Genomic DNA, 21,719 nt, shown 5'->3' with positions numbered 1-21,719 from the left:
ATTCATTCCTTCTCTGAACTTCCAGAAAAGATTTGGTAACTCTTAGACCACTCATCAGATTCCTTCTTGTCATCTAGCTGGGGCTTCTATACTATTATTTTTTCCTTCAGTTCTCCAAAACACACCCTCTCTTACTACCACAATAGGATCAATTTAAAAATTCTTAAAAACAAAACTGTGCTTCACCTACTTTTGCTTTCTCTGTATTGATCCTTATACATGCAAGAGATCAATAAATGCTTTCTCAATTGACTTGTCTATGACAATTCAGATGAGCAAAATAACCAAATTCATACTAGGACTAGTTAAATATGTAATTTCTAGCAAAGTTTTTCAAAAATCTGTGTTTTAAAGATTTTTATTACATAATGAATTTGTGATTTTTTACCTCACATATAATCTAGATTAAAAATTGTGGAGTTAATTTATGGGACACATTTATTTATTCATTTGTTGAACAAAAATGCTTTGGATATCTACCACATGCCAGGCACAGGTTTGAAATCTGGAAACCCAATAGAGAGCAAGACAGATAACATCCCTGCACTCATAGGATCTGGTCTAGTGGTGTGCAGAGACCAGTAGATATATGATTTAATGTTAGTTATAAGTGCCATGAAGAAAAATAAAGGAGAATACAGTCAATACTGAATGATTGGGGCTGCAATTTAAAACAGAGTGGTAGAGAAGGCCCCTCGGAGATGAGAAAGAAGTGAGGGAACCTGCCATACAATGTCTTGGAGAGAAATAATATTTTTGACAGAACAGCAAGTGCTGAAACCTTGAAGCAAGAGTATACTTGACATACTCAGGGTAGACAAAGAGGCTAATGAGGATGACATGTTGTGGACTTGGAGGAGACTAAGACAAGATAAGATTAGAATGGCAGACAGCATACAACCAAGTCATACAGAGCTTTGTAGGCCATGGTAAAATTAGTGGGTTTGATGAGGAGCCACTGAAGGGATTTTGAGCAGAAGAGTAATATGATCTGATTTATGTTTTAAAAGAATCTCTTTGGCTATTGTGTAAAGAACTGACTGGGAGAGGAGCAAGACTGGAAGCAGGAGGATCTGTTAGGTAGCTATTACAATAATCCAGGTGAGATATGATGATAGCTTATATCAGAGCTATAGCAAGAGAGGTAATGAGAAGTGGTCAAATTCTGGGCATGTTCTGGAAGTAGAACCAAAAGGATTGTCCAAGAATTTAAATACTAGAGATTAAAAAAGAAAAGTCAAGGATGATTCCAGGGTTTTCAGCCTGAATAAGCACTAATTGATGTGTCATTTATTGAAATGGAGAAAACCATGAGAAGAGAAGGGTAAGAGGATGCAGTTCAGAATTTGGTTGGGGCCGTATTAAATTTGAGATGCTCATGAGACATCCAAGCATCAAGAAAGTAGTTGGATCTGTGAATCTGGAGTTTAGAGTTGAGGTCAGGGCTGGAGATGTACATTTGGGAGTCATTGTTGTATAGAGGGTACATACTGTGATGGGACTAAATAGGGGGGAGTATAGATAGAGAAAGAAACAAGTGTCAAAACTAAACTAGAGCACTCCAGTATTAAGAGATTAGTCAGAAGAAAAGAATTCAGTAAAAAAGGCTGAGAAATAGTGGACAAGAATGTGGAAGAAAAAAACAGAAGAGTTCAGCTTACAGAAGCTAAATGAAGATAGAGTTTTAAGATGGAGGGAGTGATCAACTGTATCAAGATGAGGACTGTGAATTACCCATTGAATCTGAGCATGCTGAAGTCAGTGGACTTTAGGGTTGACAACTTTAAAAAGTCAAAAATTATCAATTGCAAGACGGTTTGTTACTTCTGGGGTTTATAAATTTCCTTTTTTCTCTTTCCGTAGACAGCCGATTCATTTCTGATTTGTTTTAAAATTTCAATATTGCAGAATATAAAAGACAACCTGCAACAAATCTCAGGTCGGATTGATGTTATTCACAATAAGAAGACAGCAGCATTGCAAAGTGCCACACCTGCGGAAAGGGCAAAGCTACAGGAAGCTCTCTCGCAGCTTGATTTCCAATGGGAAAGCGTTAACAAAGTGTACAAGGACCGACAAGGGTAGGTAACACTTTCATTTTATTAAATAGTTATATCTGTTTTCAGGGAACTCTAGAGTTTATTTCAATGTTCTCCAGGGAAAAAAGAAAGGTAGGGAGGAAGAGAGGAAGAAGTGTCACTATCAGTGGAAAAAGGTAAGTGGAGTGAGAATAAATGACGAACAGTTTAGACTAATGAGCTGAATTCAAGAAATCATTCTGTACTGGAGTTATCATTATGTTGGTCACTATATTATCCTCTAAAATTTCAGGTAGTGTCAAAACAGTCTTGGTCATTTAACTGAGGTGGTTTAAATAATTTTACAATGTGAAATGTATATCTTTGGTCAAATCTGGTTCTATATATTTATAGCAGTTTGATATTTAGATTAATATGTTTGAAATATAAGCTTTCAACAAAAAGTTGATTTTCATTTACTGTTTCTATTTTGAACGTAATACTTAACATTTTGAATTACCCCTACTTTTTTGCTATGAGGAATTAAGTTGATTTAAAATAGCTTTTTAGCACTTACCTTAATTAAGATATCTAGCTTTTGACCAAATTTTTAAAATTCACATACATTATTTAGCCTCGCACCACAAGAAGATAAAGTATTGTTTTCTCCTCCAATTTTAGGTTAAAAGTAATAAAGTTCTAATAGCTTAAAATAATTTGTTTCAAAGATTTGTAGTCTCAAGACAATCTTCATCATTATTTTCAGACGAAATCAATTTTTTAAATAATTATAGGGAATTTCCTTAATATGCCTCATGTCTGTCCATTTCTAACCATCCTTACTTCTATTTTAGTTCTTCGTTTACTACATTATGTTCCTAAACTGATTCTTCTAGCAGAAATCTGTTATCTCCAATGATCATTGCCACTTTGTTCCCAATTATCTTCCATCCATAGTTGTTTTTCTAAAGTATAAGAACTTCAGTACTATAATCTCATTCCCATTAGAATAAAGTCCAGACTCATCAACTGGGCGTATAAAGCCTTCACATGACTCCTTCTCGTCTAGTCTGCCTCACTGCTTATCAATTGCTGTCTGCCCTACAACCTCTCCAAATTCTGCTCTAGCAATATTAAACCAATCTGAAGATTCCCGGGTATTTTGTGCCCCCTCTGGCCTATCTGTCCTTCAGGTCTCACCTGAGATGTTATTTCCTTCTTAAATTCCTAAAACTTTAAGTTGATCATAAAGTTTAGAAACTTACATATTATTTTAACATTTAAAGTAATATAATATCAATATACCATTTGTGTATTTGCAAATATTGCCAGACTCACTATAGAGTACATGCTCTGAAGTGACCTACTTCTAGAATTTACCACACGGTGATCAATTTGTTTACTTTCCTGCCTCCTGCACAAGCTCCTTGAAGACAAAAATTATATCTTATTTTGTGTGATATGCTCAGCACTAAGACAGTACTAAGTACAGAGTGGATGTTCAGTGTGTCTGGACTCAAACCTCCTCCCAGAACCATGAAAATATTTCTCCCTGGATGGTCTAATAGTTTTATCTCAACTTTATGGAAAACAGCTGGTCCTAGCGTATCAAAAGCAGGTCTTGATAAAGGAAAAGAAACTTAGCAACCTTGTGTATATACTGCAAAAAGACGAACTTATAATGGCATCATGGTACACCTTCTCTCAATATCCCACATTGAGTTATTATGAGATTCTGCAAACTACTCAGGTGAGGTCAGTTTCATCATTCTCTTTTGGGGTGATCATTCCACCAGTGCGATGTTCTTGTCTGTGTTGTTTTCTCTGAGACAGTGTTTTCTCCCATCCACCCAGGCCGCCAACATTATCCCCTAAGAACCTTGGGGGTTCCTTGGGTAGCCAGTGATTACTGTGATTCTATAGTGGCCTACGACTCATACTAAAGCAGAAGTGAAACTTTCTACTTTTTGAGCCTTGTCTCTCGCTTCATTTATGTCATCTTTGGTCAATAAGCTAGGTATTCCCTTCTCACAGGCTCATACAGATGTTTGCCTTTTAGTTCACCTTCAGCTGTAGACTTTCAAAGAAGCAGAAGCACTAATACCATTTCACAGAGAGGGTAAGCAGAAATCTCACTCCAAATCTGGGATCTTTCCTATGCCCAGCAAAGGGATAGAGTGTCTCTGACCCCAGTAGACTTCCTCTTTTCTTATTCAGAGGCTGGGAGAGTATCCTAATTTTATTCTAATTGGGCTTCTCTAGGAAGTGGTCAGGAGCTGTAGATTTCCTATGAATTTTAGTCCAGTCTCAGGTGAAACTGTTTTAAGTTGTTGGTTATAAGCACAGGCTCTAAAGTTCAACTTGTTTTGGAATCCTGGCTTTGCTGCTGACTAGCTGTGTGTCCTTGAGCAATTTCCTTAACTTTTATGCTCCACGATTCCCTTATCTATAAAATGGGATAAAAATATTTTCTAAATCGTAGAGTTATTATGAGGATAAAATGACACAATATATGTAGAGTGCTTAGTGGATTGCTTGTACATGATAATGACTCAATTAAGCTAAGCAATTTTGATGATAAAAATGATGGTCTTATGGCTCTGATAGACTTCATGTCTGTTAGTTCATTCTCATATTCTTCCACATTTTCCTGAGCATCACAGAGAGATGAATTAAATTGAGTCCCTGTTTTGAAGAACTTCCCAGTCCTGGAGAGAGAATGGACAAACAGTCAGTAAAATATGGGTTGATAGATATGAGTTGCAAATCTTCAGAATATTAAAAGTGGCTCTTTTCCATGAAAATACAAATAGTGAACACAGTAAACATTAAATCCATGAATCCCATGTATCCATATACATGTCATTTATATGGTTAGATATCCATATATGTAAGATAAATATTTAACTCTATGAGAAATTAATATTGCTACTAAATTCTGTTTTCATCTATTTCTTAGTGAGTTACTACTTATAAAAGATATCTACAGGAAACGTACCGGATTCTCTTTTGTCTTTACTTTCTTTTGGATACCGTCTTTACTATCCCTCAAACCGTTCATGAATTTGCCCTATTTTCAGGAAATTACTTCCCAAGCCTAAGAGGATAGCACAATTCAAATGAAATAATAAAAACGAAAGCAATTTCTAGACTACAAATTGCTGCACAGCCATAAGATGGCATTATTGTGTAACAGCAAGGTTCTGGTCTGACATCAAGTAAGTGATTTTTCAAAATCAGTATTCTCCTTGGAATCCCATTTAGTCAGATATTTTGGGATGGCTCACTCATACATCTAAGTGGTTAAATTCAAGGTGATTCTGAGCTTTAGATCTGATGTAAAGAGATTGTGAGACCAAGAGTAGTGATTCTAATAATACTGAATTTCTAGAGCAAAAAGTATCTCAGAAAAATGAGGATAGCAGTGTGAAGACATTTTAAAAAATCACATGCTATTACCAATGATATTTCATAAAATAAGAAAGAGGAAAACAGTGTTTCGTAAAAGAAGCCAGATACAAAAGAATACATATTGTACGAACCAATTTATATAAAATTCAAAGACAGGCACAATCGAGGTTAAAGATCAAATATGGTTACCTTTATTGGGAGTAGTGCTTAACAAGGGCAGAAGCAGATTCTGGGGTTCTGAGTAATGTTTTATTTCTTGATCTGGATGCTGATTGGGTTGATATGTTTACGTTAGGAAAGTTTATGAAACTGCCTTTGTGATTTGCACACTTTTCTGTGTGTATGCTGTACTTGCATGAAATTTACACTTAAAATTTTAAAATAATAAATGCATACTTTTTTAAATACAGAAAGAACCTAATCTCAGAATTTTTAAAAAAAATATGTAGCTTTAAGAAAAACATATTACATCGTTCTATTTTTGGCATTTCACCATGGACTTCTGAACACTTTATAATTGATCAGCACAGACTCTAAGATAACTATATGGGCAGCATTGCTTTAGAGAAAGTTCTCCTGAATTGACCACCATCATGCTGGGACCACAGTGCTACATGTCAACAGGATGCTGAGGGTGAGAGAGCTGGGAGCTGCTTCCCCAGGGACTTCTCCTTTGTTTAGTTCCCTTAGTGTCAAGCCCACAGTATTAAAGCATTCACAGACTCTTGCTGCCATTTGCACTGCATGAAGGAAAATGAGACAATGGGAGAAATGAAAGGAGAGAAAACAGGAATAGAAACCAAAGAAATCTGATTTGAAGAGAAAATGCCTTAATCATCTCTGTATTCAGACTCTAGGGAACCAGCATGTAATTCTGCAAGCCCACTCTCAATGCGACTTTTCTCAGGAGCATTTGCTATCTCAGTTGTAATTTTTCTATTGAGACATTCAATAAATATTTTTCTCTCATGTCAAGGTAAGGGAAATAACCCTACACTACCCACCGAGAAAGAATAATATACTAATCCTTATGTCATCGCCATAGAATTTGATCCTCTAAAGTGGAAGCTAGAGGGACAGATGCATAATCTGGGAGCTTTTCCAGAATTGTTTGTTCCTAAATGAGACATTCAGCTATAGCGGCATTAGCAGCCTCTTCTATTTGTCACAATGCCATATGTAGTTGGGAAGATACATGATAAGCACACACAGGATCCTGACAACCCAGGAAAGATTAACATTGCAGTCTCAGAATTAGTCGCTACTAAATGTGGAGATTTCCATGCAAGATTGCAACCTCATATTTTGCCTCTGGCGTATATGTATATGTGCCAATACATAATTCCACTGTTAGTTTGTGAACTTGGAAGAATTAAGAAGAAAGAGGTAAAAAAAAAAAAAAAAGTCCTGAACATAGGAAAGGTTTTTAAATAGTATCTCATTCTGGAATCATTATTGTACTGACCAGGGGAAGGATTCTCATGCCTTCCTTCCTGGGGATGATGTAGATGCATTAAATTGAGGAAGAAGTAAAATTTTCTATTTATATCCTAATTTTTTACACCACTCAGACAGTAGTGTATGGGGAAGGCTTCTGTTTTCGTTCTTAGCACCAATATCTTTTTTGAAAATCATTATTTATTAAGTTGTTGATTTGATAGAATTCATTTTTAAAACTTAGTTATCTATGTAGAGAAAATAATACATCATTTATCTGTACAGATATATCAGGAAATATTCTTATACATAGACTCACAGACACGCTCACCAGTTCACCTAAACACTGGAAATCTTTTAAAGTTTATTATTAACCTTCGTGTTTTCCCCAGTTAAGTATCTTGTTCACTATCTGCTCTCCTAGTTTTGTCCAAATTGATTGGTCTGATTTATTTTATTGGTTCCTGGATGTCAGAAACCATGCCAATTTTGCTTGTTTGTATGATGCCCAGTACAGCACATGTGGTTAACAAATACTCTTTAATAATAATGATGATGATGAAAACTATAATTTGACAGCATCGACATGTCATATATGTCAGAAATGAGTCATCCAAACTTTAAGAAAGGCAAATCTCTTACTAACCTGTCATTTTCTATCATTTCCCTTCACTAAACTTGGCCTCTACATTATCTTCTCTGCCATATCCGTTTCCTCCTGCGTATTTCAGTTTAGGGCTTGCCCCCTCCTGCACACTGCCTTCTATTTCATGCTACTCTCTTCAAGTGTTTATATTTCTGCCCAGGCTCTGTATAATCCAAACTAATCCCCACCTATTGTGAATATCTTTCACTGGCCGGTTGGTGCACTTTACACACCACCGAGAGAGTGATTGTGAGCCAAATAATGGAGTCTTTGTTTCCACTCAGCAACCAAAAATGAAGTGTATGATTTGACTACTGATGCCAATTACATGGAGGTTTTACCACCAGAGGCAAACCACAAAAGATTAATCCCATAGAGTTGGTGTTAGGAGGTACTTAATTTTAATATATTGACTATCAAGTAGTCTCATTTAAACAGACAAATTATCAACAAACAATATCCTTATCCCATAATTGTGATTTGTTGAAACTGTTTAAAATATGAGTCATTCAGTACCGTATACTATTCGAATGAGATACCTAAACTAGCTCTTGATTTATATTTCCTGTTTACTTATAATTGCTTCTGAATTCTTAGTTGTTGGGAACAGGTGGTAAAGGAATTGAATGAAGGGGATCTGTTGTATTTAGTTAATGAGAGGGTTTTTTGAAATGCATTACTTATAAGTTTGTTTCTGCCCATCAGCTTATCTTCTCTATGTTCCCATCACTAGTTGAAAGCACTCAAGAGTTGCAGGGTGCTTTGCTTTTTATGATAGCCATTTCATACAGGACCATTTGCCTTATATCTTCAACATTTTCAGATTCTTATAAATCTTAACAGTTCACATGGAGGTTAGTTTAAAACTTGCTTCAGATAAGAAATTGACTGGACATAAAATTCACATAATCTCAGAGTTAACCATAGATCAATCTCCTGAATCTTTTTCTCAAAATAATTGAACATTTTTGTTTCCCAGGATAGCTGTATACACACATTTCCATTCTTCACCATAGGTAATTCTACTTCTTCAGTGTACAGGGCACTAGAGCTTGCTTGTTTGTTATCTAAATAAGCCTTATTTTCATTATTGCCAAAGGGAAAAGACTCTAATATAGAAACCTGTTTTATGACTATAGGACTAACCTCATTTTGAAAACAATGCCACTGTTTAACTTTACTCATTTTATGTTTCTTGGCTTTGTCATGTCACGAATTTTCCTTCTCTAAATATACATTTTCCTCTCCACACAGAAAAGATGATTTTGGGGAGAAAGCAAAACTGCTAAAATATAATTTTTCCAGAAACCCTATTGACTCTGTCAATTAGAATTTGTTTGGGCTGAGAGTAACACAGGCTCAAGGTAGCAAAGGCTTCACTAAGACGGAAGCATATTTCTGTCTCCTTAAAAACCTAGGAGTGTGCAGTCAAAGCAAGTATAATGGCTGTGCTCATTTCTGCTTTCTACACAGCTATCCTTACAGAGTGGGCTCTCATCTCCATGTTGCAAGATGGAGCTCCCATCACATCTGCATTCTAAGAAGCAGGATGGGAGAAGGTTGGGAGAAGGGGCAAAGGATCCATACTAGTTGTCTTTTAGGGAAGTTTCCTGGGAGCTGCCACATTTCACTTACTCTTACACTTCATTGGCCAAAAGTCAGTCACATGACCACACTTAAGCTGCAAGGGAGGCTGGAAAATGGTGTATTTATTCCTAAATGCTATGTGCTCTGTCAGAAAGTATGCAGTTAAAGAAAAATGGGAGAATGAATGTTGGAAGATAACTAATAGTCTTCAATGTATACATAGAAAAAGTGTTCTGTTTTGTTTTTTAAACAGCCCTAAGAAATACGTAAAAAGGGTAGCTGTGCCTAGGACTAGCTTCTTCCCCTACTTTCTCTCATAATTTTATGAACTCTGATTCAGCTAACATCTTACTCTGGATTCCTGAATTCTGCTAATATAGAAGTAGAAGTTTTTTGTCATTGGCTAGTACCCACTTGTTCTCTCTCTCCATGTCCTCAAAACGGTTTCAGATTAATCAGTTTTTGCCTGACTCTTCCCCCCATCTCCAGCAAAGCCACTGCTTAGCCAAGGAGAGAGATAGATAACTTGGTTGTCATAGTGCTCGTAGGTTATATTTCCTCTATTTACTTACTTTGACTAAAGTTGGGTCATTCATAAGTTTTAGCAGTTTAGGTTATTAACTCCCAGAATAACAACTATAAAATGAGAATCTAAGATTAAAGCTAAAATTATGACAATGTACTGAAATTTCAGGATGTCACGTTTTTTGGATATGTAAGATGGGCCTTGCATACGATTAGAGAACATCTACCTTTTTTTGGCAACACCTACATGCCACTCATGCATTCAGTGCTTTACTTATATGACTTCACCATCAGGAGAACCTTATTTTACAGATGGGCATCTTGAGGTTTAGAGGGAACAAATAATTGTCCCAAGCTCACATAGGAAGTGTATACCAGAGCCTCTGTTTTTACCCAAGTGATGAACTCTTGTCTGCTGCTCCCCTTGGCTCCTATGCATTTCACATAGGATTTCTTATGCTCAAAGGTTATGTTCTCTCTTCCAGATGTCATTCTTCAGTAGCAGCAACAGGGATACATATAAAAACTTTTTAAAACTCTTATACCTGAAACCACAGTGTTTTAAAGAGATATTTATAGTTCAGAAGGTTAGTATCTTCATGTTTGATTATCTGTAGAAAAATAGATTGGGATTCTATAAGAAGCTTGGCCATGCCAAGTAGTAAAGGATCTTCTCAAGGGCTTGAGGAACACTGATTTGTTCTTTGGCAAAGTCCTACTCATCATTCAGGACCCAGTGCAAATATCACCATTTGGAATCCTTTGCTAGTCTCAACCAATTATTTCATTCTCTGTGTTCCTAGAACTCTCTGTTTATGTACTTCTCTTACAAGTGCTTATCATGAATTTATGTCTTACATAGCTGTGTGCAACTCTGTACCACCAATAGAGGTTTTGCTGCTACAGGGCAGAAACTGTGCCATACACATTCTGTCACCCCTAAGCCAAACACCATATAACTCATGGTGGCTGCTCAATACATTTGATTGTATTAATTGATAAGTTATCATTTAATAATTAATAATTATCAATTGATGAGTAAATGATAACCTACTTGGAATGAATAAGATTCTTGTTTCTTTGGTTAACAAGAACTTCATTTCTGTTGTAGTTTATTCAACAAAATATTTGTGGAGGCTAAATTTCCTCATATTTACTTTTATTTTTCTGTAATGACTGAATTATAACTTTAAAGTATGGTTATAGCAATATATGAATAATCAAAGATATTGATATGTTCTAATTATGGTATTTGAGAGAAATAAACAGTCTCTCATTTAAAAAAGTCAATATAACTTTCTGGTGGAAGTCAACAAACTTTTGTTTGTTTGCTTACTTACTTCCTTGTTTTAACTGGTAGTTACAGGGTGGGGAGGAATTTGTTGCCATTATAAAATTTTAACACTTTAAAAAATCTGTTTACTCTGTGAGAATTGCAAATTCTTACCTGTAAGGTGATTTTCACAAGCATTATTTTCTTATTAGTTTTAGTTTATCCATGAACAGTCTCAAATTCTTCTTGGAAACATCAGTTTTCTCAAGGGAAAACTGCCCATTACATGCTAAAGATGTGGTTTTTGAGAGATTTCTGCTTGAAACAACATATTTTAAAATATTGTATGTGGTTTCCTAGTATGGTTAGAGACTTAGAAAAATAAATAACAGTTTAGATGGACATTTAAAAAATTCTTAACATTTAAATAATTTGTATATTTGGGTACATTTAAGCTTTATTTTTTTCACAAAAGGTGAAATTTGTAGTCTCTCTTGAAATGCTTTATTTTTTTCTTTCTTTCATTTGCTTTTCTCTAATATTCAAAGATATAGTCTAGCATTTGAAACTAAGGATTGTCATTACATGCCCTTTGTTTTGGAGGAATTCTGAGGTAATCAGAGATATAATTCTGTAATCTTTCTGGGCACTTTCATAAGGTAGTAGCACCATGATTAGGACATATGTGCCAACTCTAATACTTGTCTTATCCTTTTTTGCCTATCTCCCAGTAACGTAGGAGTGACCCAAGGTAGCTATCCATTGGACCCTTACCAAAGTCTGCCAGTATTGGTCAACTGCTGCCACAATAATTCTGTGTAGCAAACACACCCCAAAGTAACAACAAGTAACTATTCTCGTGCATACAGGGCTACTCTGAATCTACTCTACTTCAGCCTGTGGAACTGTAGGTTGAATGAATAGGTCTGATCCATGTGTTTTATTCCGAGGCTTAGGCTGGAAAGGCAGCAGATACTTGGGGCATGTTTTTCCGTGGCAGAGTTCAGAAGCTCCCAGAAGGGCAAGCAGAAACATGATGCTTCTAAAAACCTTGACTTAGAACTGCTACACTATCTCTTCCATCTGCATCCAATGGTCAAAGCAAGTCACCTGGGAAGCCCAAAGTCCGGGAGCAGAGGAATGCATTATACTCACCATGAAGCCATGTCAAGAGTGAGGGAGGATACATAATACTATTACAGAATAGAATTTGGAATAACAATTTAAAATACTACACTACCCTAGTAGAATATTACAACATCGATTAACCATTTTTGATGGAACACTTGTGACTTTCTGAGAAAGCCCAACCTACAACTTGTTGATTCCACTTGGAAATGTATCCTGAATCCATTTTTCCCAAAAGTTTTATCTCTAAGCCAATGTGTTGGGGATACTTTTATTTTACCAAAAAAGCCCTGTAATATTATGAAGCAGAAATTTAAAGACTCATGAAAAAATAGAATATTGAAAGAAATTTGAAGTCACCGTTTTATTTACCAACTTGAGAGTCTCCTTGTGCTTCAGCACACTTGGAAGTTGGATTTTCAAACAGCATCATGACTTTCCATACCCAGCTGTCTGCTGCTTGAGACTACCATAAGCTGACTATCACGGCTCACAGTATACCCTTGAAGAAGGCCATCTGGTTTATGTCTCTTGGCAAAATTTGTTTAAAAACAAGCAGCTGCATGACAAAGTAAGAAGGAGTCTCTGTCTAGCTGTGGTAAATAAGTAGGTTTCAATGCACATAATAAAGCATTTTCTAATCCAAGCCGACATTTCTAAAAGGGAAACATTCTTTTGTCACACACACACACACACACACACACACACACAAGATCCACAGAATTCAGTGACGAGGAAGGGACTCCATCAAATTTATATTTCAGCAGCTTAATATTATGAGAAAAATAAACAAAAGCCTATTTGTGATTAGATACAACCTTCTGGGAATAACTAATTTTTGCATACTTATATAAAATCCAATGCTTAGAAATTGTCATTTTTAAAAAATTACTTACATTAGAATTCAAATTTCTTAAAGATCTATCCTTCGAACCTTAGCATTAGTTGGTAGTTAATGATTTGCTGAATACTCTCTCTCCTACTAGGTCTCTGTGTATCCCGTTATACTTACTCTGTCTCAAAAAGAGGACATGCTACATTTTTGTGAAAGCATGAATGGATTTTCCAGTCCAGTTAAGTGCTTTCCCTTAACTCTGTCTACAGGGTCAGACTAGCCATAGTTAAGGATTGATTTTGGTCTTAATAAAAAATTTTGGGTTAAATGTGTCTTGGTTTGGGTTCCTCCAAAAGCAAATCCTGAGACAAGGATTTGAGTTTAAGTCATTTATTTGGGAGGTGATCCCAGGAAGCTGTGGTAGAGTAGTGGGGTGGTGAGAAAGGAAGGAGAAAGTAGCCTGTAAAGAGTGTTATCAAGCCAGCCACTGCTGTGGGGGACTGAAGCTTAATTCCATGGAGAAAGTCTAGGAAACTGTAAAACAGGTGTTTCGGAGTTACTTTAAGCAAGGGGCAAGAGAGCTGTGATGTTTATACTCCAACTCATTAGTCATTTTTAAGGACTACTCAGTGTGTCAGGCTACTAATTCTCTTTTGCAAGCATTTACAGCCTGTCCTGCATTTGGCTGTAGTGGGTTCTATGCTTCAAAGAAAGCCCTCAGGCTAAGACATATAGTTAATGGCTGTTGGACTTCAGCCAGGGCACACTGGAGTGCTAAGAGCCAAGAGAATGGGTGAAGCTCCAACAGGATCTTCTATACTATGCAGGAGTATAGTATAAACATGGGCATCATTCCACTAAATAAGGCCCACTGCAGTTCTTTACCCAGCTATTCACTCTTCTGCTTATTTGTGGTACTTTTCTGATTCCTGCAGTTCTCTGGATCCTGCCTTATCCTGAGGAATTGCATCCTGATCTTTCTGTGACTGTGGCTTTCTCATCCTTCCTCATTGACTTGTTTGTTTGTTTACTCTTTTATTGATGTTTCCCTTTGTTATTTGTATGTACTTAACTGTGGTTAGGCCTTTGAATTGAGTCTTGCTTTATGATTTTCAAAAGTACTTAGACGTAGCTTTTTTTTCATTTAAGTGGGAATCACATTAGTCGGTGACATAATTAGAACTAGAAATTAAAGGTCATAGACACAGTCCTGCTTAAGTCAAATTCTTGAATGGCATAAAAGACTTGAATTTGTGTTTCTCTATCACCAATAAATTATTTGAAGATTTTTCAAAGGATTAATTTAAGAAAATTTTGTGTGCCAAGTTTATTCCAAGTCTTCTGCAAATTATCCACGAGTATTGTTTCTAGCATCAAAGGACAAGTTAAAATTGTGATTACTTTTTTCTGGTCACAGGATCCCTGAAGGCCTCTATTACTTGTTTGGATCAGCAGACTACATGCATGGTATTGGTTAGACATTCATTACTCATTCTAACAGTTTCAAAGTTAAAGTCCTGGAAGATCAAAAACACAATTCTTTGGATATCCCTAGAGAAGCCAAGAATAAATTCGTTCTCACTAGAGATGAATGAAGACAAATTTTGCTCATTAGTTAATTTTACTTCATGATCCAAATTCTTTCCCACATGAAAATCATTTGGTTTATGAGTGGTAACATGAAGAATAATGAGAATGATTAGAGATCTTGAAGACTCGACTAGATGGCAGAAAAAGAAAGAGCAAGTCTTTTGAAATGTATGAAGAAGGAAGTTTAAGGGAGACATGAGCAAGGCAGGAAGTATTTTAAGGTTGAAGAACACAGGAAAAGGAGATAAGTGAAGTTAAGTGAAAATCCTTTACTGAGAAGGAAGAGGACTGCAAATTGTGTGAAGGCTGTTTTGTTTTGTTTTTCTTCTTAATAAGGAAATACCTGTGACAAAGCTAGGGAATTAGTAAAGCTAGACTTTTATAACTGTGATGTTTCAAAGGTCACAAAGGAAATTAAATTGTAGATTGCATTTAAAAGCACTAGAATTACTTCCAGTCCCATTTTTTCACGATTCTGTATGTAGCAAGAAAATAGATCACAGCATAGTTAAAGGGGAACATTTAAATTGTCACTAGCCTCAGTACGGACTGCCTCGTGGTCCTTTGGGTTTGGTGACTTATATAAATCAGGAAAGGTACAACCAATTATTATTGTATTATAATAATTTAATAGTTATTATTATAGTCATTTGTTGGCTAGACAAGACCACGTGTATTCTTGAAATTATAATCATAAATACAGAAAAGGCACTAAAATATATCTTGTGTGAAGACTGCCCTTATCAGTCCCATCAATGACCATAAGATCAGATTCCGTATCTGTGCAACACTTCAATATTTCTGCTTTTGCTTCAAAGCATCTTAGTGAAATCAATATTTTCCAAAAACCATTTTATAGCGAGTAACTTTGTGAATATTAGAAAATATAATAAACATGAAATGTTTTCCATGAAATAGCTCTCTAAATGATTTTCATGATAGTATCTCTGCCCATGATGTCTAAATCTTTATATCAAAGACTGCAAATGGACAGAACTTAAAATACTTATCTCACAAATGTTCTATTATTAATAAGATAATGGAATTTGAAGGCAAACAGGCAAAAGAAAAATGCAGTTTAGCTTTAGTAAGTAAACTCAGAAAGTAAAATGTACTGATTATACTGTCTTTTTTACATACATCGGTGGTTTTTCAACATTAAAGAAACCTATAGACATTTGGTTTTCATTCACTTTTTATTCTTCTGAAAACAATAGTCTCTTGGACTATATGAAGATAGTTTGGAAGTAAACTTCATTTACATTTCTTCCTTGGGATGTCAATTTTATAAAATGATTTTTGAAATCAATACCTAAGGGTATTTATTGGGTAGAAGAGAGTGGGTAGAAGGAGAAGGAAGAATTGGTTCAGTTAATGGGCCTTGTTTTCTGTGTCTATCATTAGATGAAAGATATCTATTACCACTCAACATCCTGGATGGACTTCCAGTAGCGGAAATTTTTCTCTTCTTTAGTTTGTTTCCCAGGGCTAAAAACATGTGTTTCATGTTGCTAGGTAGTGGAAATCAATTGAGGTTTTCATGGAAAATGCTCTCTCTTCATCCTAAAGAAATAATTCTCACAGTAATTTCATTTAGTGAAAAGTCATCCCTCAAAAGTTAGCATCTAGTTAATTCCATATATGTTAATAGTGCCATTTTAATAAATTTACAAAATAGGAGACCAAATTTTGCCAAGTTCCTAACAGTAACGGTAGTGAAATATAGTCTTTATTGGCATGTGTTTACACTATTTTGGCATGGTGGATGGATCTAGTAAGATTGACAACAAAATGTTGTGCCTTCATGTACTGAAATTTAATGACAGTTATTTTTCCAAAGCATGACAGTGTCCCTAGTAGCTGACATTCTGCAAAAGGTTCTCTATCACATGCCAAGTATTCACCATTTCTCGTTCTTGAATTTTCCTTTAAAGATTTATATGCTGTATTTTATTCCAGAAATCTAGTAACAAGGTGACCGAGCAATAAATAAAAAATGGCTGTTGTATATAATGAATCTTTATGAATACTGATAGAAATTTTCATGATGTTATTTAGACGATATCTTCAGATATGTACTTCTGTTTGCTGCACTTTACATTTTCAACATAGGGGTTGTTGTCTTAGATTGTATTCCCCAAGAAACTGACTCTGAGATAGAGATTTGCATGCAGAAGGTTTATTGGGAAATGCTCTTAAGAACAATACCTAGGAAGGAATAAAGGGAACAGGATTGGACAGAGGGAAAAGTTGAAATTGTGTTGTAGTTACAAGAGAGATCTCAGCTAGTTCCACATCGAGTTGGGTTGGCCTTTCGGAATATTCCTGAGTGCAGGAAAGGGGTTGGACCTTTGTAGCCCTAAATGCATCAGTCATTGGATATGAGTTGCCCACCTATCCCCTTCCAGGCAGTATAATCTTGAGCAAACAAAGCTCCTATCTTCTGAGTGAAATTTCTAAGAAGGGCTGAACTGTGATTTGTTAGTAGATAACACTTTCGGCAACTGGAAGAATGAATGCTTCATTTGTAGTTGGTGAATTTAGGTGGCACGCCACAGTGCCCGCTATAGTAGTAATTTATCCTTACTGAAGAAGCATATATTGTTTTTAAGTAAATATTTTATGCCTAGTAATGTATTTAGGTAGTGTTAGAGCCAAGCTACTAACCTTTTTAATAGCTTTATTGAGGTATAATTGACATGCAATAAACCTCACATGTTTAAATAGTACAGTTTGGTAAGTTTTGACATATTTATATACCAATGAAACCATTAGCACAGTCAAGATAATGAACATATCCGTCACCCACACAAGCCTTCTGTTGGTTATCCCTCCCTCCCACTCAACCCGCACCCTCAGGCAACCAGTGATCCGTTCTCTCACATTATAGATTAGTTTGCATTTTCTAGAATTTTACAAAAGTAGAATCGTAAAGTATGTACCTTTTTTTCTGGTCTATCTTCTTTCACTCACAAGCTACTAACTTTCATTTTGTGGTTAATATGATTGCTGTGTAAGTAAGTATACACATTAAATAAGGCCTTAAAAACATTCCAGTGTGATTCTGATACTAGTTCATGGATCTGCATTATATATTGAAATATGCCCTTATGTTAGGATCGGTCCTCAGGTTTCAAATGACCTCTGGCATTTAGGCAGTTATTGCTTTATTTGTAATCAATTCTTTTTATAAGCTCACTTTCCACCAATTACCTAAAAAATATTTTAATATCTGAGTATAAAAATGAAAGATATTTCTTCTATAAATCACAATGTTCAAGTTTTATAATTTAGTATCATTTATAAGTGTTTAAAGTATTTAGTCCTGAAATTAAGTAGTAGTCCCTCAATAGTCTGCTCTACTGCCCACACCACACAATAGCATCCCAGAAAAATCACAAATTTGCTCTCGAGCTCAATCGTTTTCTTGGGTCAGCCATTCATTCATATATATATATATATATATATATATATATATATATATATATATATATATATATAATCTGCATAATTCCTGTAGAGAGACATATGTAGGTTGTTGTTTTGAGGTGTTAGCACTATTAAGTATAATATAAAGAATTACAAACTCACAAATTTTACAAAATCATCTTAAATTTACCAGATCAATAGCACTACCACTTTAATCTAAAAAACCTGTACCTTAATTAGGCTTCCCAATTCCATGAATGTACCACCATTATGTCGTATAAGGCCCTCAGGTGAAAACATTAATTGTCCTCGCTTTATTCCTCCCTGCACTTGAATTCCACATTTCAGCATTGACCAAGTTCTGTAGATTCTTCCTTTACAACTGTTTTCATGTTCTCACTTTCTTCTCGTTCTTCTTGACATCAGGCTCAAGTCAATAGATTCCTTGTAAGAGATCTCTCTCCACCCAAACCCCTGTCTATTTTGACAGGTTAATCTTTCTAAAACAACACTTCCTGCTTCACATTCCCCAGCACAGAAACCTTCAATGGTTCTATATTGATAGCCTTGGTTTCAAACTCGTAGCCCCTTGAGACAAAAGAGCTGGAGGATATGCTTTGCTTGGTTGTTTTCTTTGGCCTGCAGGGAGTTTTAAAAGTCACTGAAACAGGGCAGAGGTTGGACTAGTCAACACAATCAGTTTAGCACTTATTGCCTTATACCTTGTAGAGCTTTCCAATTTTATGTGTCGAACATGTCTCCTGAAGGCATTTGATTTTAAAACCCCCTAGCCCAGAGGCTAACATCTAAAATTCATAGGCTAGTGTTCACAACCCTAGCATAGCTTCTCTGACTTGCAATTCAATGCAGCGCTACAGCAAACTGGGTTTATTTGATCTAAAATGCCCTTATTCTACACTTCTTTGGAATATAATTTCACATATACAAATCCTCCCCACCTGTACAAATCTTCCCCACCTATAACCATTAGGAAGCTTTGGTTCCTTTAGTTCTATTAGGAACCAGATATAATCTCCATTTACCTTATGTAAAATGGAATGTATTGGGGAGATATTGGATAGTTCACAGAAATGAAAGAAAAAAGGCAGCCGTGGCCAAGGAACTCAGAGCTGAAGGAAAGTTAGGTTTATTGGTACTGCCATCAAAATGGCTTAACTATAAACTCTCCTATCCTTGTTTCTCTCAATTCTAGATTCAAATTCCTAAATGTAATTGGCTAAATTGGGTCATTGTCCTACCCCTTTGTAGAGTTTGCAGAGCATTATGATTAAAAGTCCCCAGGATCATGTGGGATGAGGGAAGATTGATTCCCCCAAAGGAAAAGCAGGGTACCACTAACCAAAAAGTTGAGATATTTATTAGTAAGAGCAATTAATGATAGCTGCGCCAAAACTAGCCCGTTAGTCTCAATGGCTTAAATAATTATGTTACGCTTATATAATGTCTGATGTAAAACAGGCAACTCTCCTCTATACAGTGAATCTGGGACCTAGAATGCTTCCATCTCTGGTTCTGCCATCTCACCAAGTAAACACGAGAGGCATTGCCAAAGGGGAACTGAAAAATGGACACTGACTGTGAAGTGCCTCAAACCAGAGTAATGCATCGCTTCCCTCACATTCTTATTTCTTAGGATTCAGTCATGTTGGTCTCAGTGCAACCTCAAGGCAGTGTGGGAAACATGGGGGATTACTGGGAAATTTGGTGAGCACTAATTTTCTCCACCACAGAAGGGATATTGGACATTAAAAAAAGGAAAAAATATATATATCCCTAAATCATCCTTCAAAATCCTGCTCAGATGCTACCTTTTCCATTAAGGCTTCTTTGATCAGCCCATCAGGAGATGATAACCAATTCTTCTGCTTATCTGGTGCATTATATTCCACTTCTTATACTGGCTTCTATTATCATAATTTGTAGCCATTCCTTATTATACATATTATATCATAAGCTCTTATGTGACAATAATCAAAAGTATTAATTTATTTTTTCTACCCATAGCATTCAAAGCATAGTAGAGTTTCAATATATACCAATCTTTGAGGACAGAGTAGTACTATTTCTTTAAAACTGTGTCCAACACAGGGGGCTGGCCCTGTGGCCTAGTGGTTAAGTTTGACATGCTCTGATTCAGTGCTCTGGGTTCAGTTCCTAGGCACAGATCTACACCACTCATCAGCAGCCATGCTGTGGCAGCAACCCACATACAAAATAGAGGAAGATTGGCACAGATGTTAGCTCAGGGTGAATCTTCCTCAACCAAAAAGAGGATTGGCAACAGATGTTAGCTCAGGCCAAATCTTCCTCAGCAAAAAAACAAAAACAAAATACTGTGTCCAACACAAGTACATGGTTGATGTTTAATAAAAACATGTCGATTAGTTTTTCAGACAGCCTATTTCCTACAACATTCCATGTTACTCTGTTTCCTTTACATTGTATTCATCATCAATATAAATTTAATAGAATAATATAAAATCCTATGAAAATTATTTTTAAGTAAATAAAATATAACAATCTTGTATATATTTAAAGAGAATATACATTTCATATTATTCATTAATAATGCACATAGTCATAGAAAACTTACAGCATTGCAATAAGTTACACAAAATGAAGTGTTTTCATTAAAATGCATTCTATAGAAGATGTTTTAAATTTGAAAAGTTAGTATGGATATATGTTGAATTAAAAAAATAAATCCTCAAGGGTCTGGCCCAGTGGCACAGCGGTTAGGTTCCCACATTCCACTTCTCGGCGGCCTGGGGTTTGCCGGTTCAGATCCCGGGTGTGGACATGGCACCGCTTGGCAAAAGCCCTGATGTGGTAGGCGTCCCACATATAAAATAGAGGAACATGGGCATGGATGTTAGCTCAGGACCAGTCTTTCTCAGCAAAAAGAGGAAGATTGGCAGTAGTTAGCTCAGGGCTAATCTCCCTCAAAAAAAAAAAAATTCAAAATTATGGGGCTGGCCCCATGGTCGAGTGGTTAAGTTCGCGCACTCCACTGCAGGCGGCCCAGTGTTTCGTTGGTTCGAATCCTGGGCGCGGACATGGCACAGCTCATCAAGCCACGCTGAGGCAGCGTCCCACATACCACAACTAGAAGGACCCACAACGAAGAATATACAACTATGTACCGGAGGGGCTTTGGGGAGAAAAAGGAAAAAATAAAATCTTAAAAATAAATAAATAAATAAATAAATAAATAAATCCTCAAAATAAAAATATTACACACTCTTAGGTGAGATCCAAAAATATCAGTCATCATCTGATATAGCTGGGTAGAATTTGAATAGTTACAATTTTAATGGAGGATTTCCTGTGATATTTTAGGGGCCCCAAATTGAATTTTTCTGTTAAATAACCGAGATTTTAAAGCCAAGCAAAAGCTACATTGGCAAAATGAACAAGATTTGTTTTGTTATCTTAAGCATATCCTAAATCCTCTTTAATAGTGTGACTTAGATATATATACTTTTAGTTTCCAGCCACTTCTGTCTATAATAATTTAAAATAAACTGTTATTTATATATAATATGATGTCATGTGAGCACACGATTTGTAGTACAGTGAAATAATTCCACTGAATTATTTTTGCTATTTTGTGCCTGAGATCTATTTCTGAATCATTTGTTTCTCTATTTATGTAAGTGGTGAGCCTTTACCATCTTACCTACGGCTATGTTCAAAATAGTGAAAAGGGAAATTTTACCCTGGTGTTTAGCATTACAAAGGGAGCCTGTCTTCAGACATACATAGTACATGGATCTGATATATTTTATAACTAAGCATTTGGAGGCCAAATTATTTCAC

General features: G+C 35.9%; 1 protein-coding gene across 12 annotated transcripts in view; it reads left to right on the top strand.

Annotated features, from left to right (window-relative positions):
- The window catches only part of DMD (dystrophin), a 2,265,680-nt gene that overhangs the window by 1,179,377 nt on the left and 1,064,584 nt on the right, over positions 1–21,719 (top strand). For all 12 annotated transcript variants that reach the window (XM_070503127.1, XM_070503123.1, XM_070503121.1 and 9 more), the window contains one exon: positions 1,909–2,081. In XM_070503127.1, coding sequence (XP_070359228.1) covers positions 1,909–2,081 — 173 coding nt within the window. The remainder of the gene's footprint in view (positions 1–1,908; positions 2,082–21,719) is intronic.

This window comes from Equus asinus, chromosome X, assembly GCF_041296235.1.
Source record: "Equus asinus isolate D_3611 breed Donkey chromosome X, EquAss-T2T_v2, whole genome shotgun sequence".
Lineage (NCBI taxonomy): Eukaryota > Metazoa > Chordata > Mammalia > Perissodactyla > Equidae > Equus > Equus asinus.
This window is presented reverse-complemented; position numbering and strand designations above follow the sequence as displayed.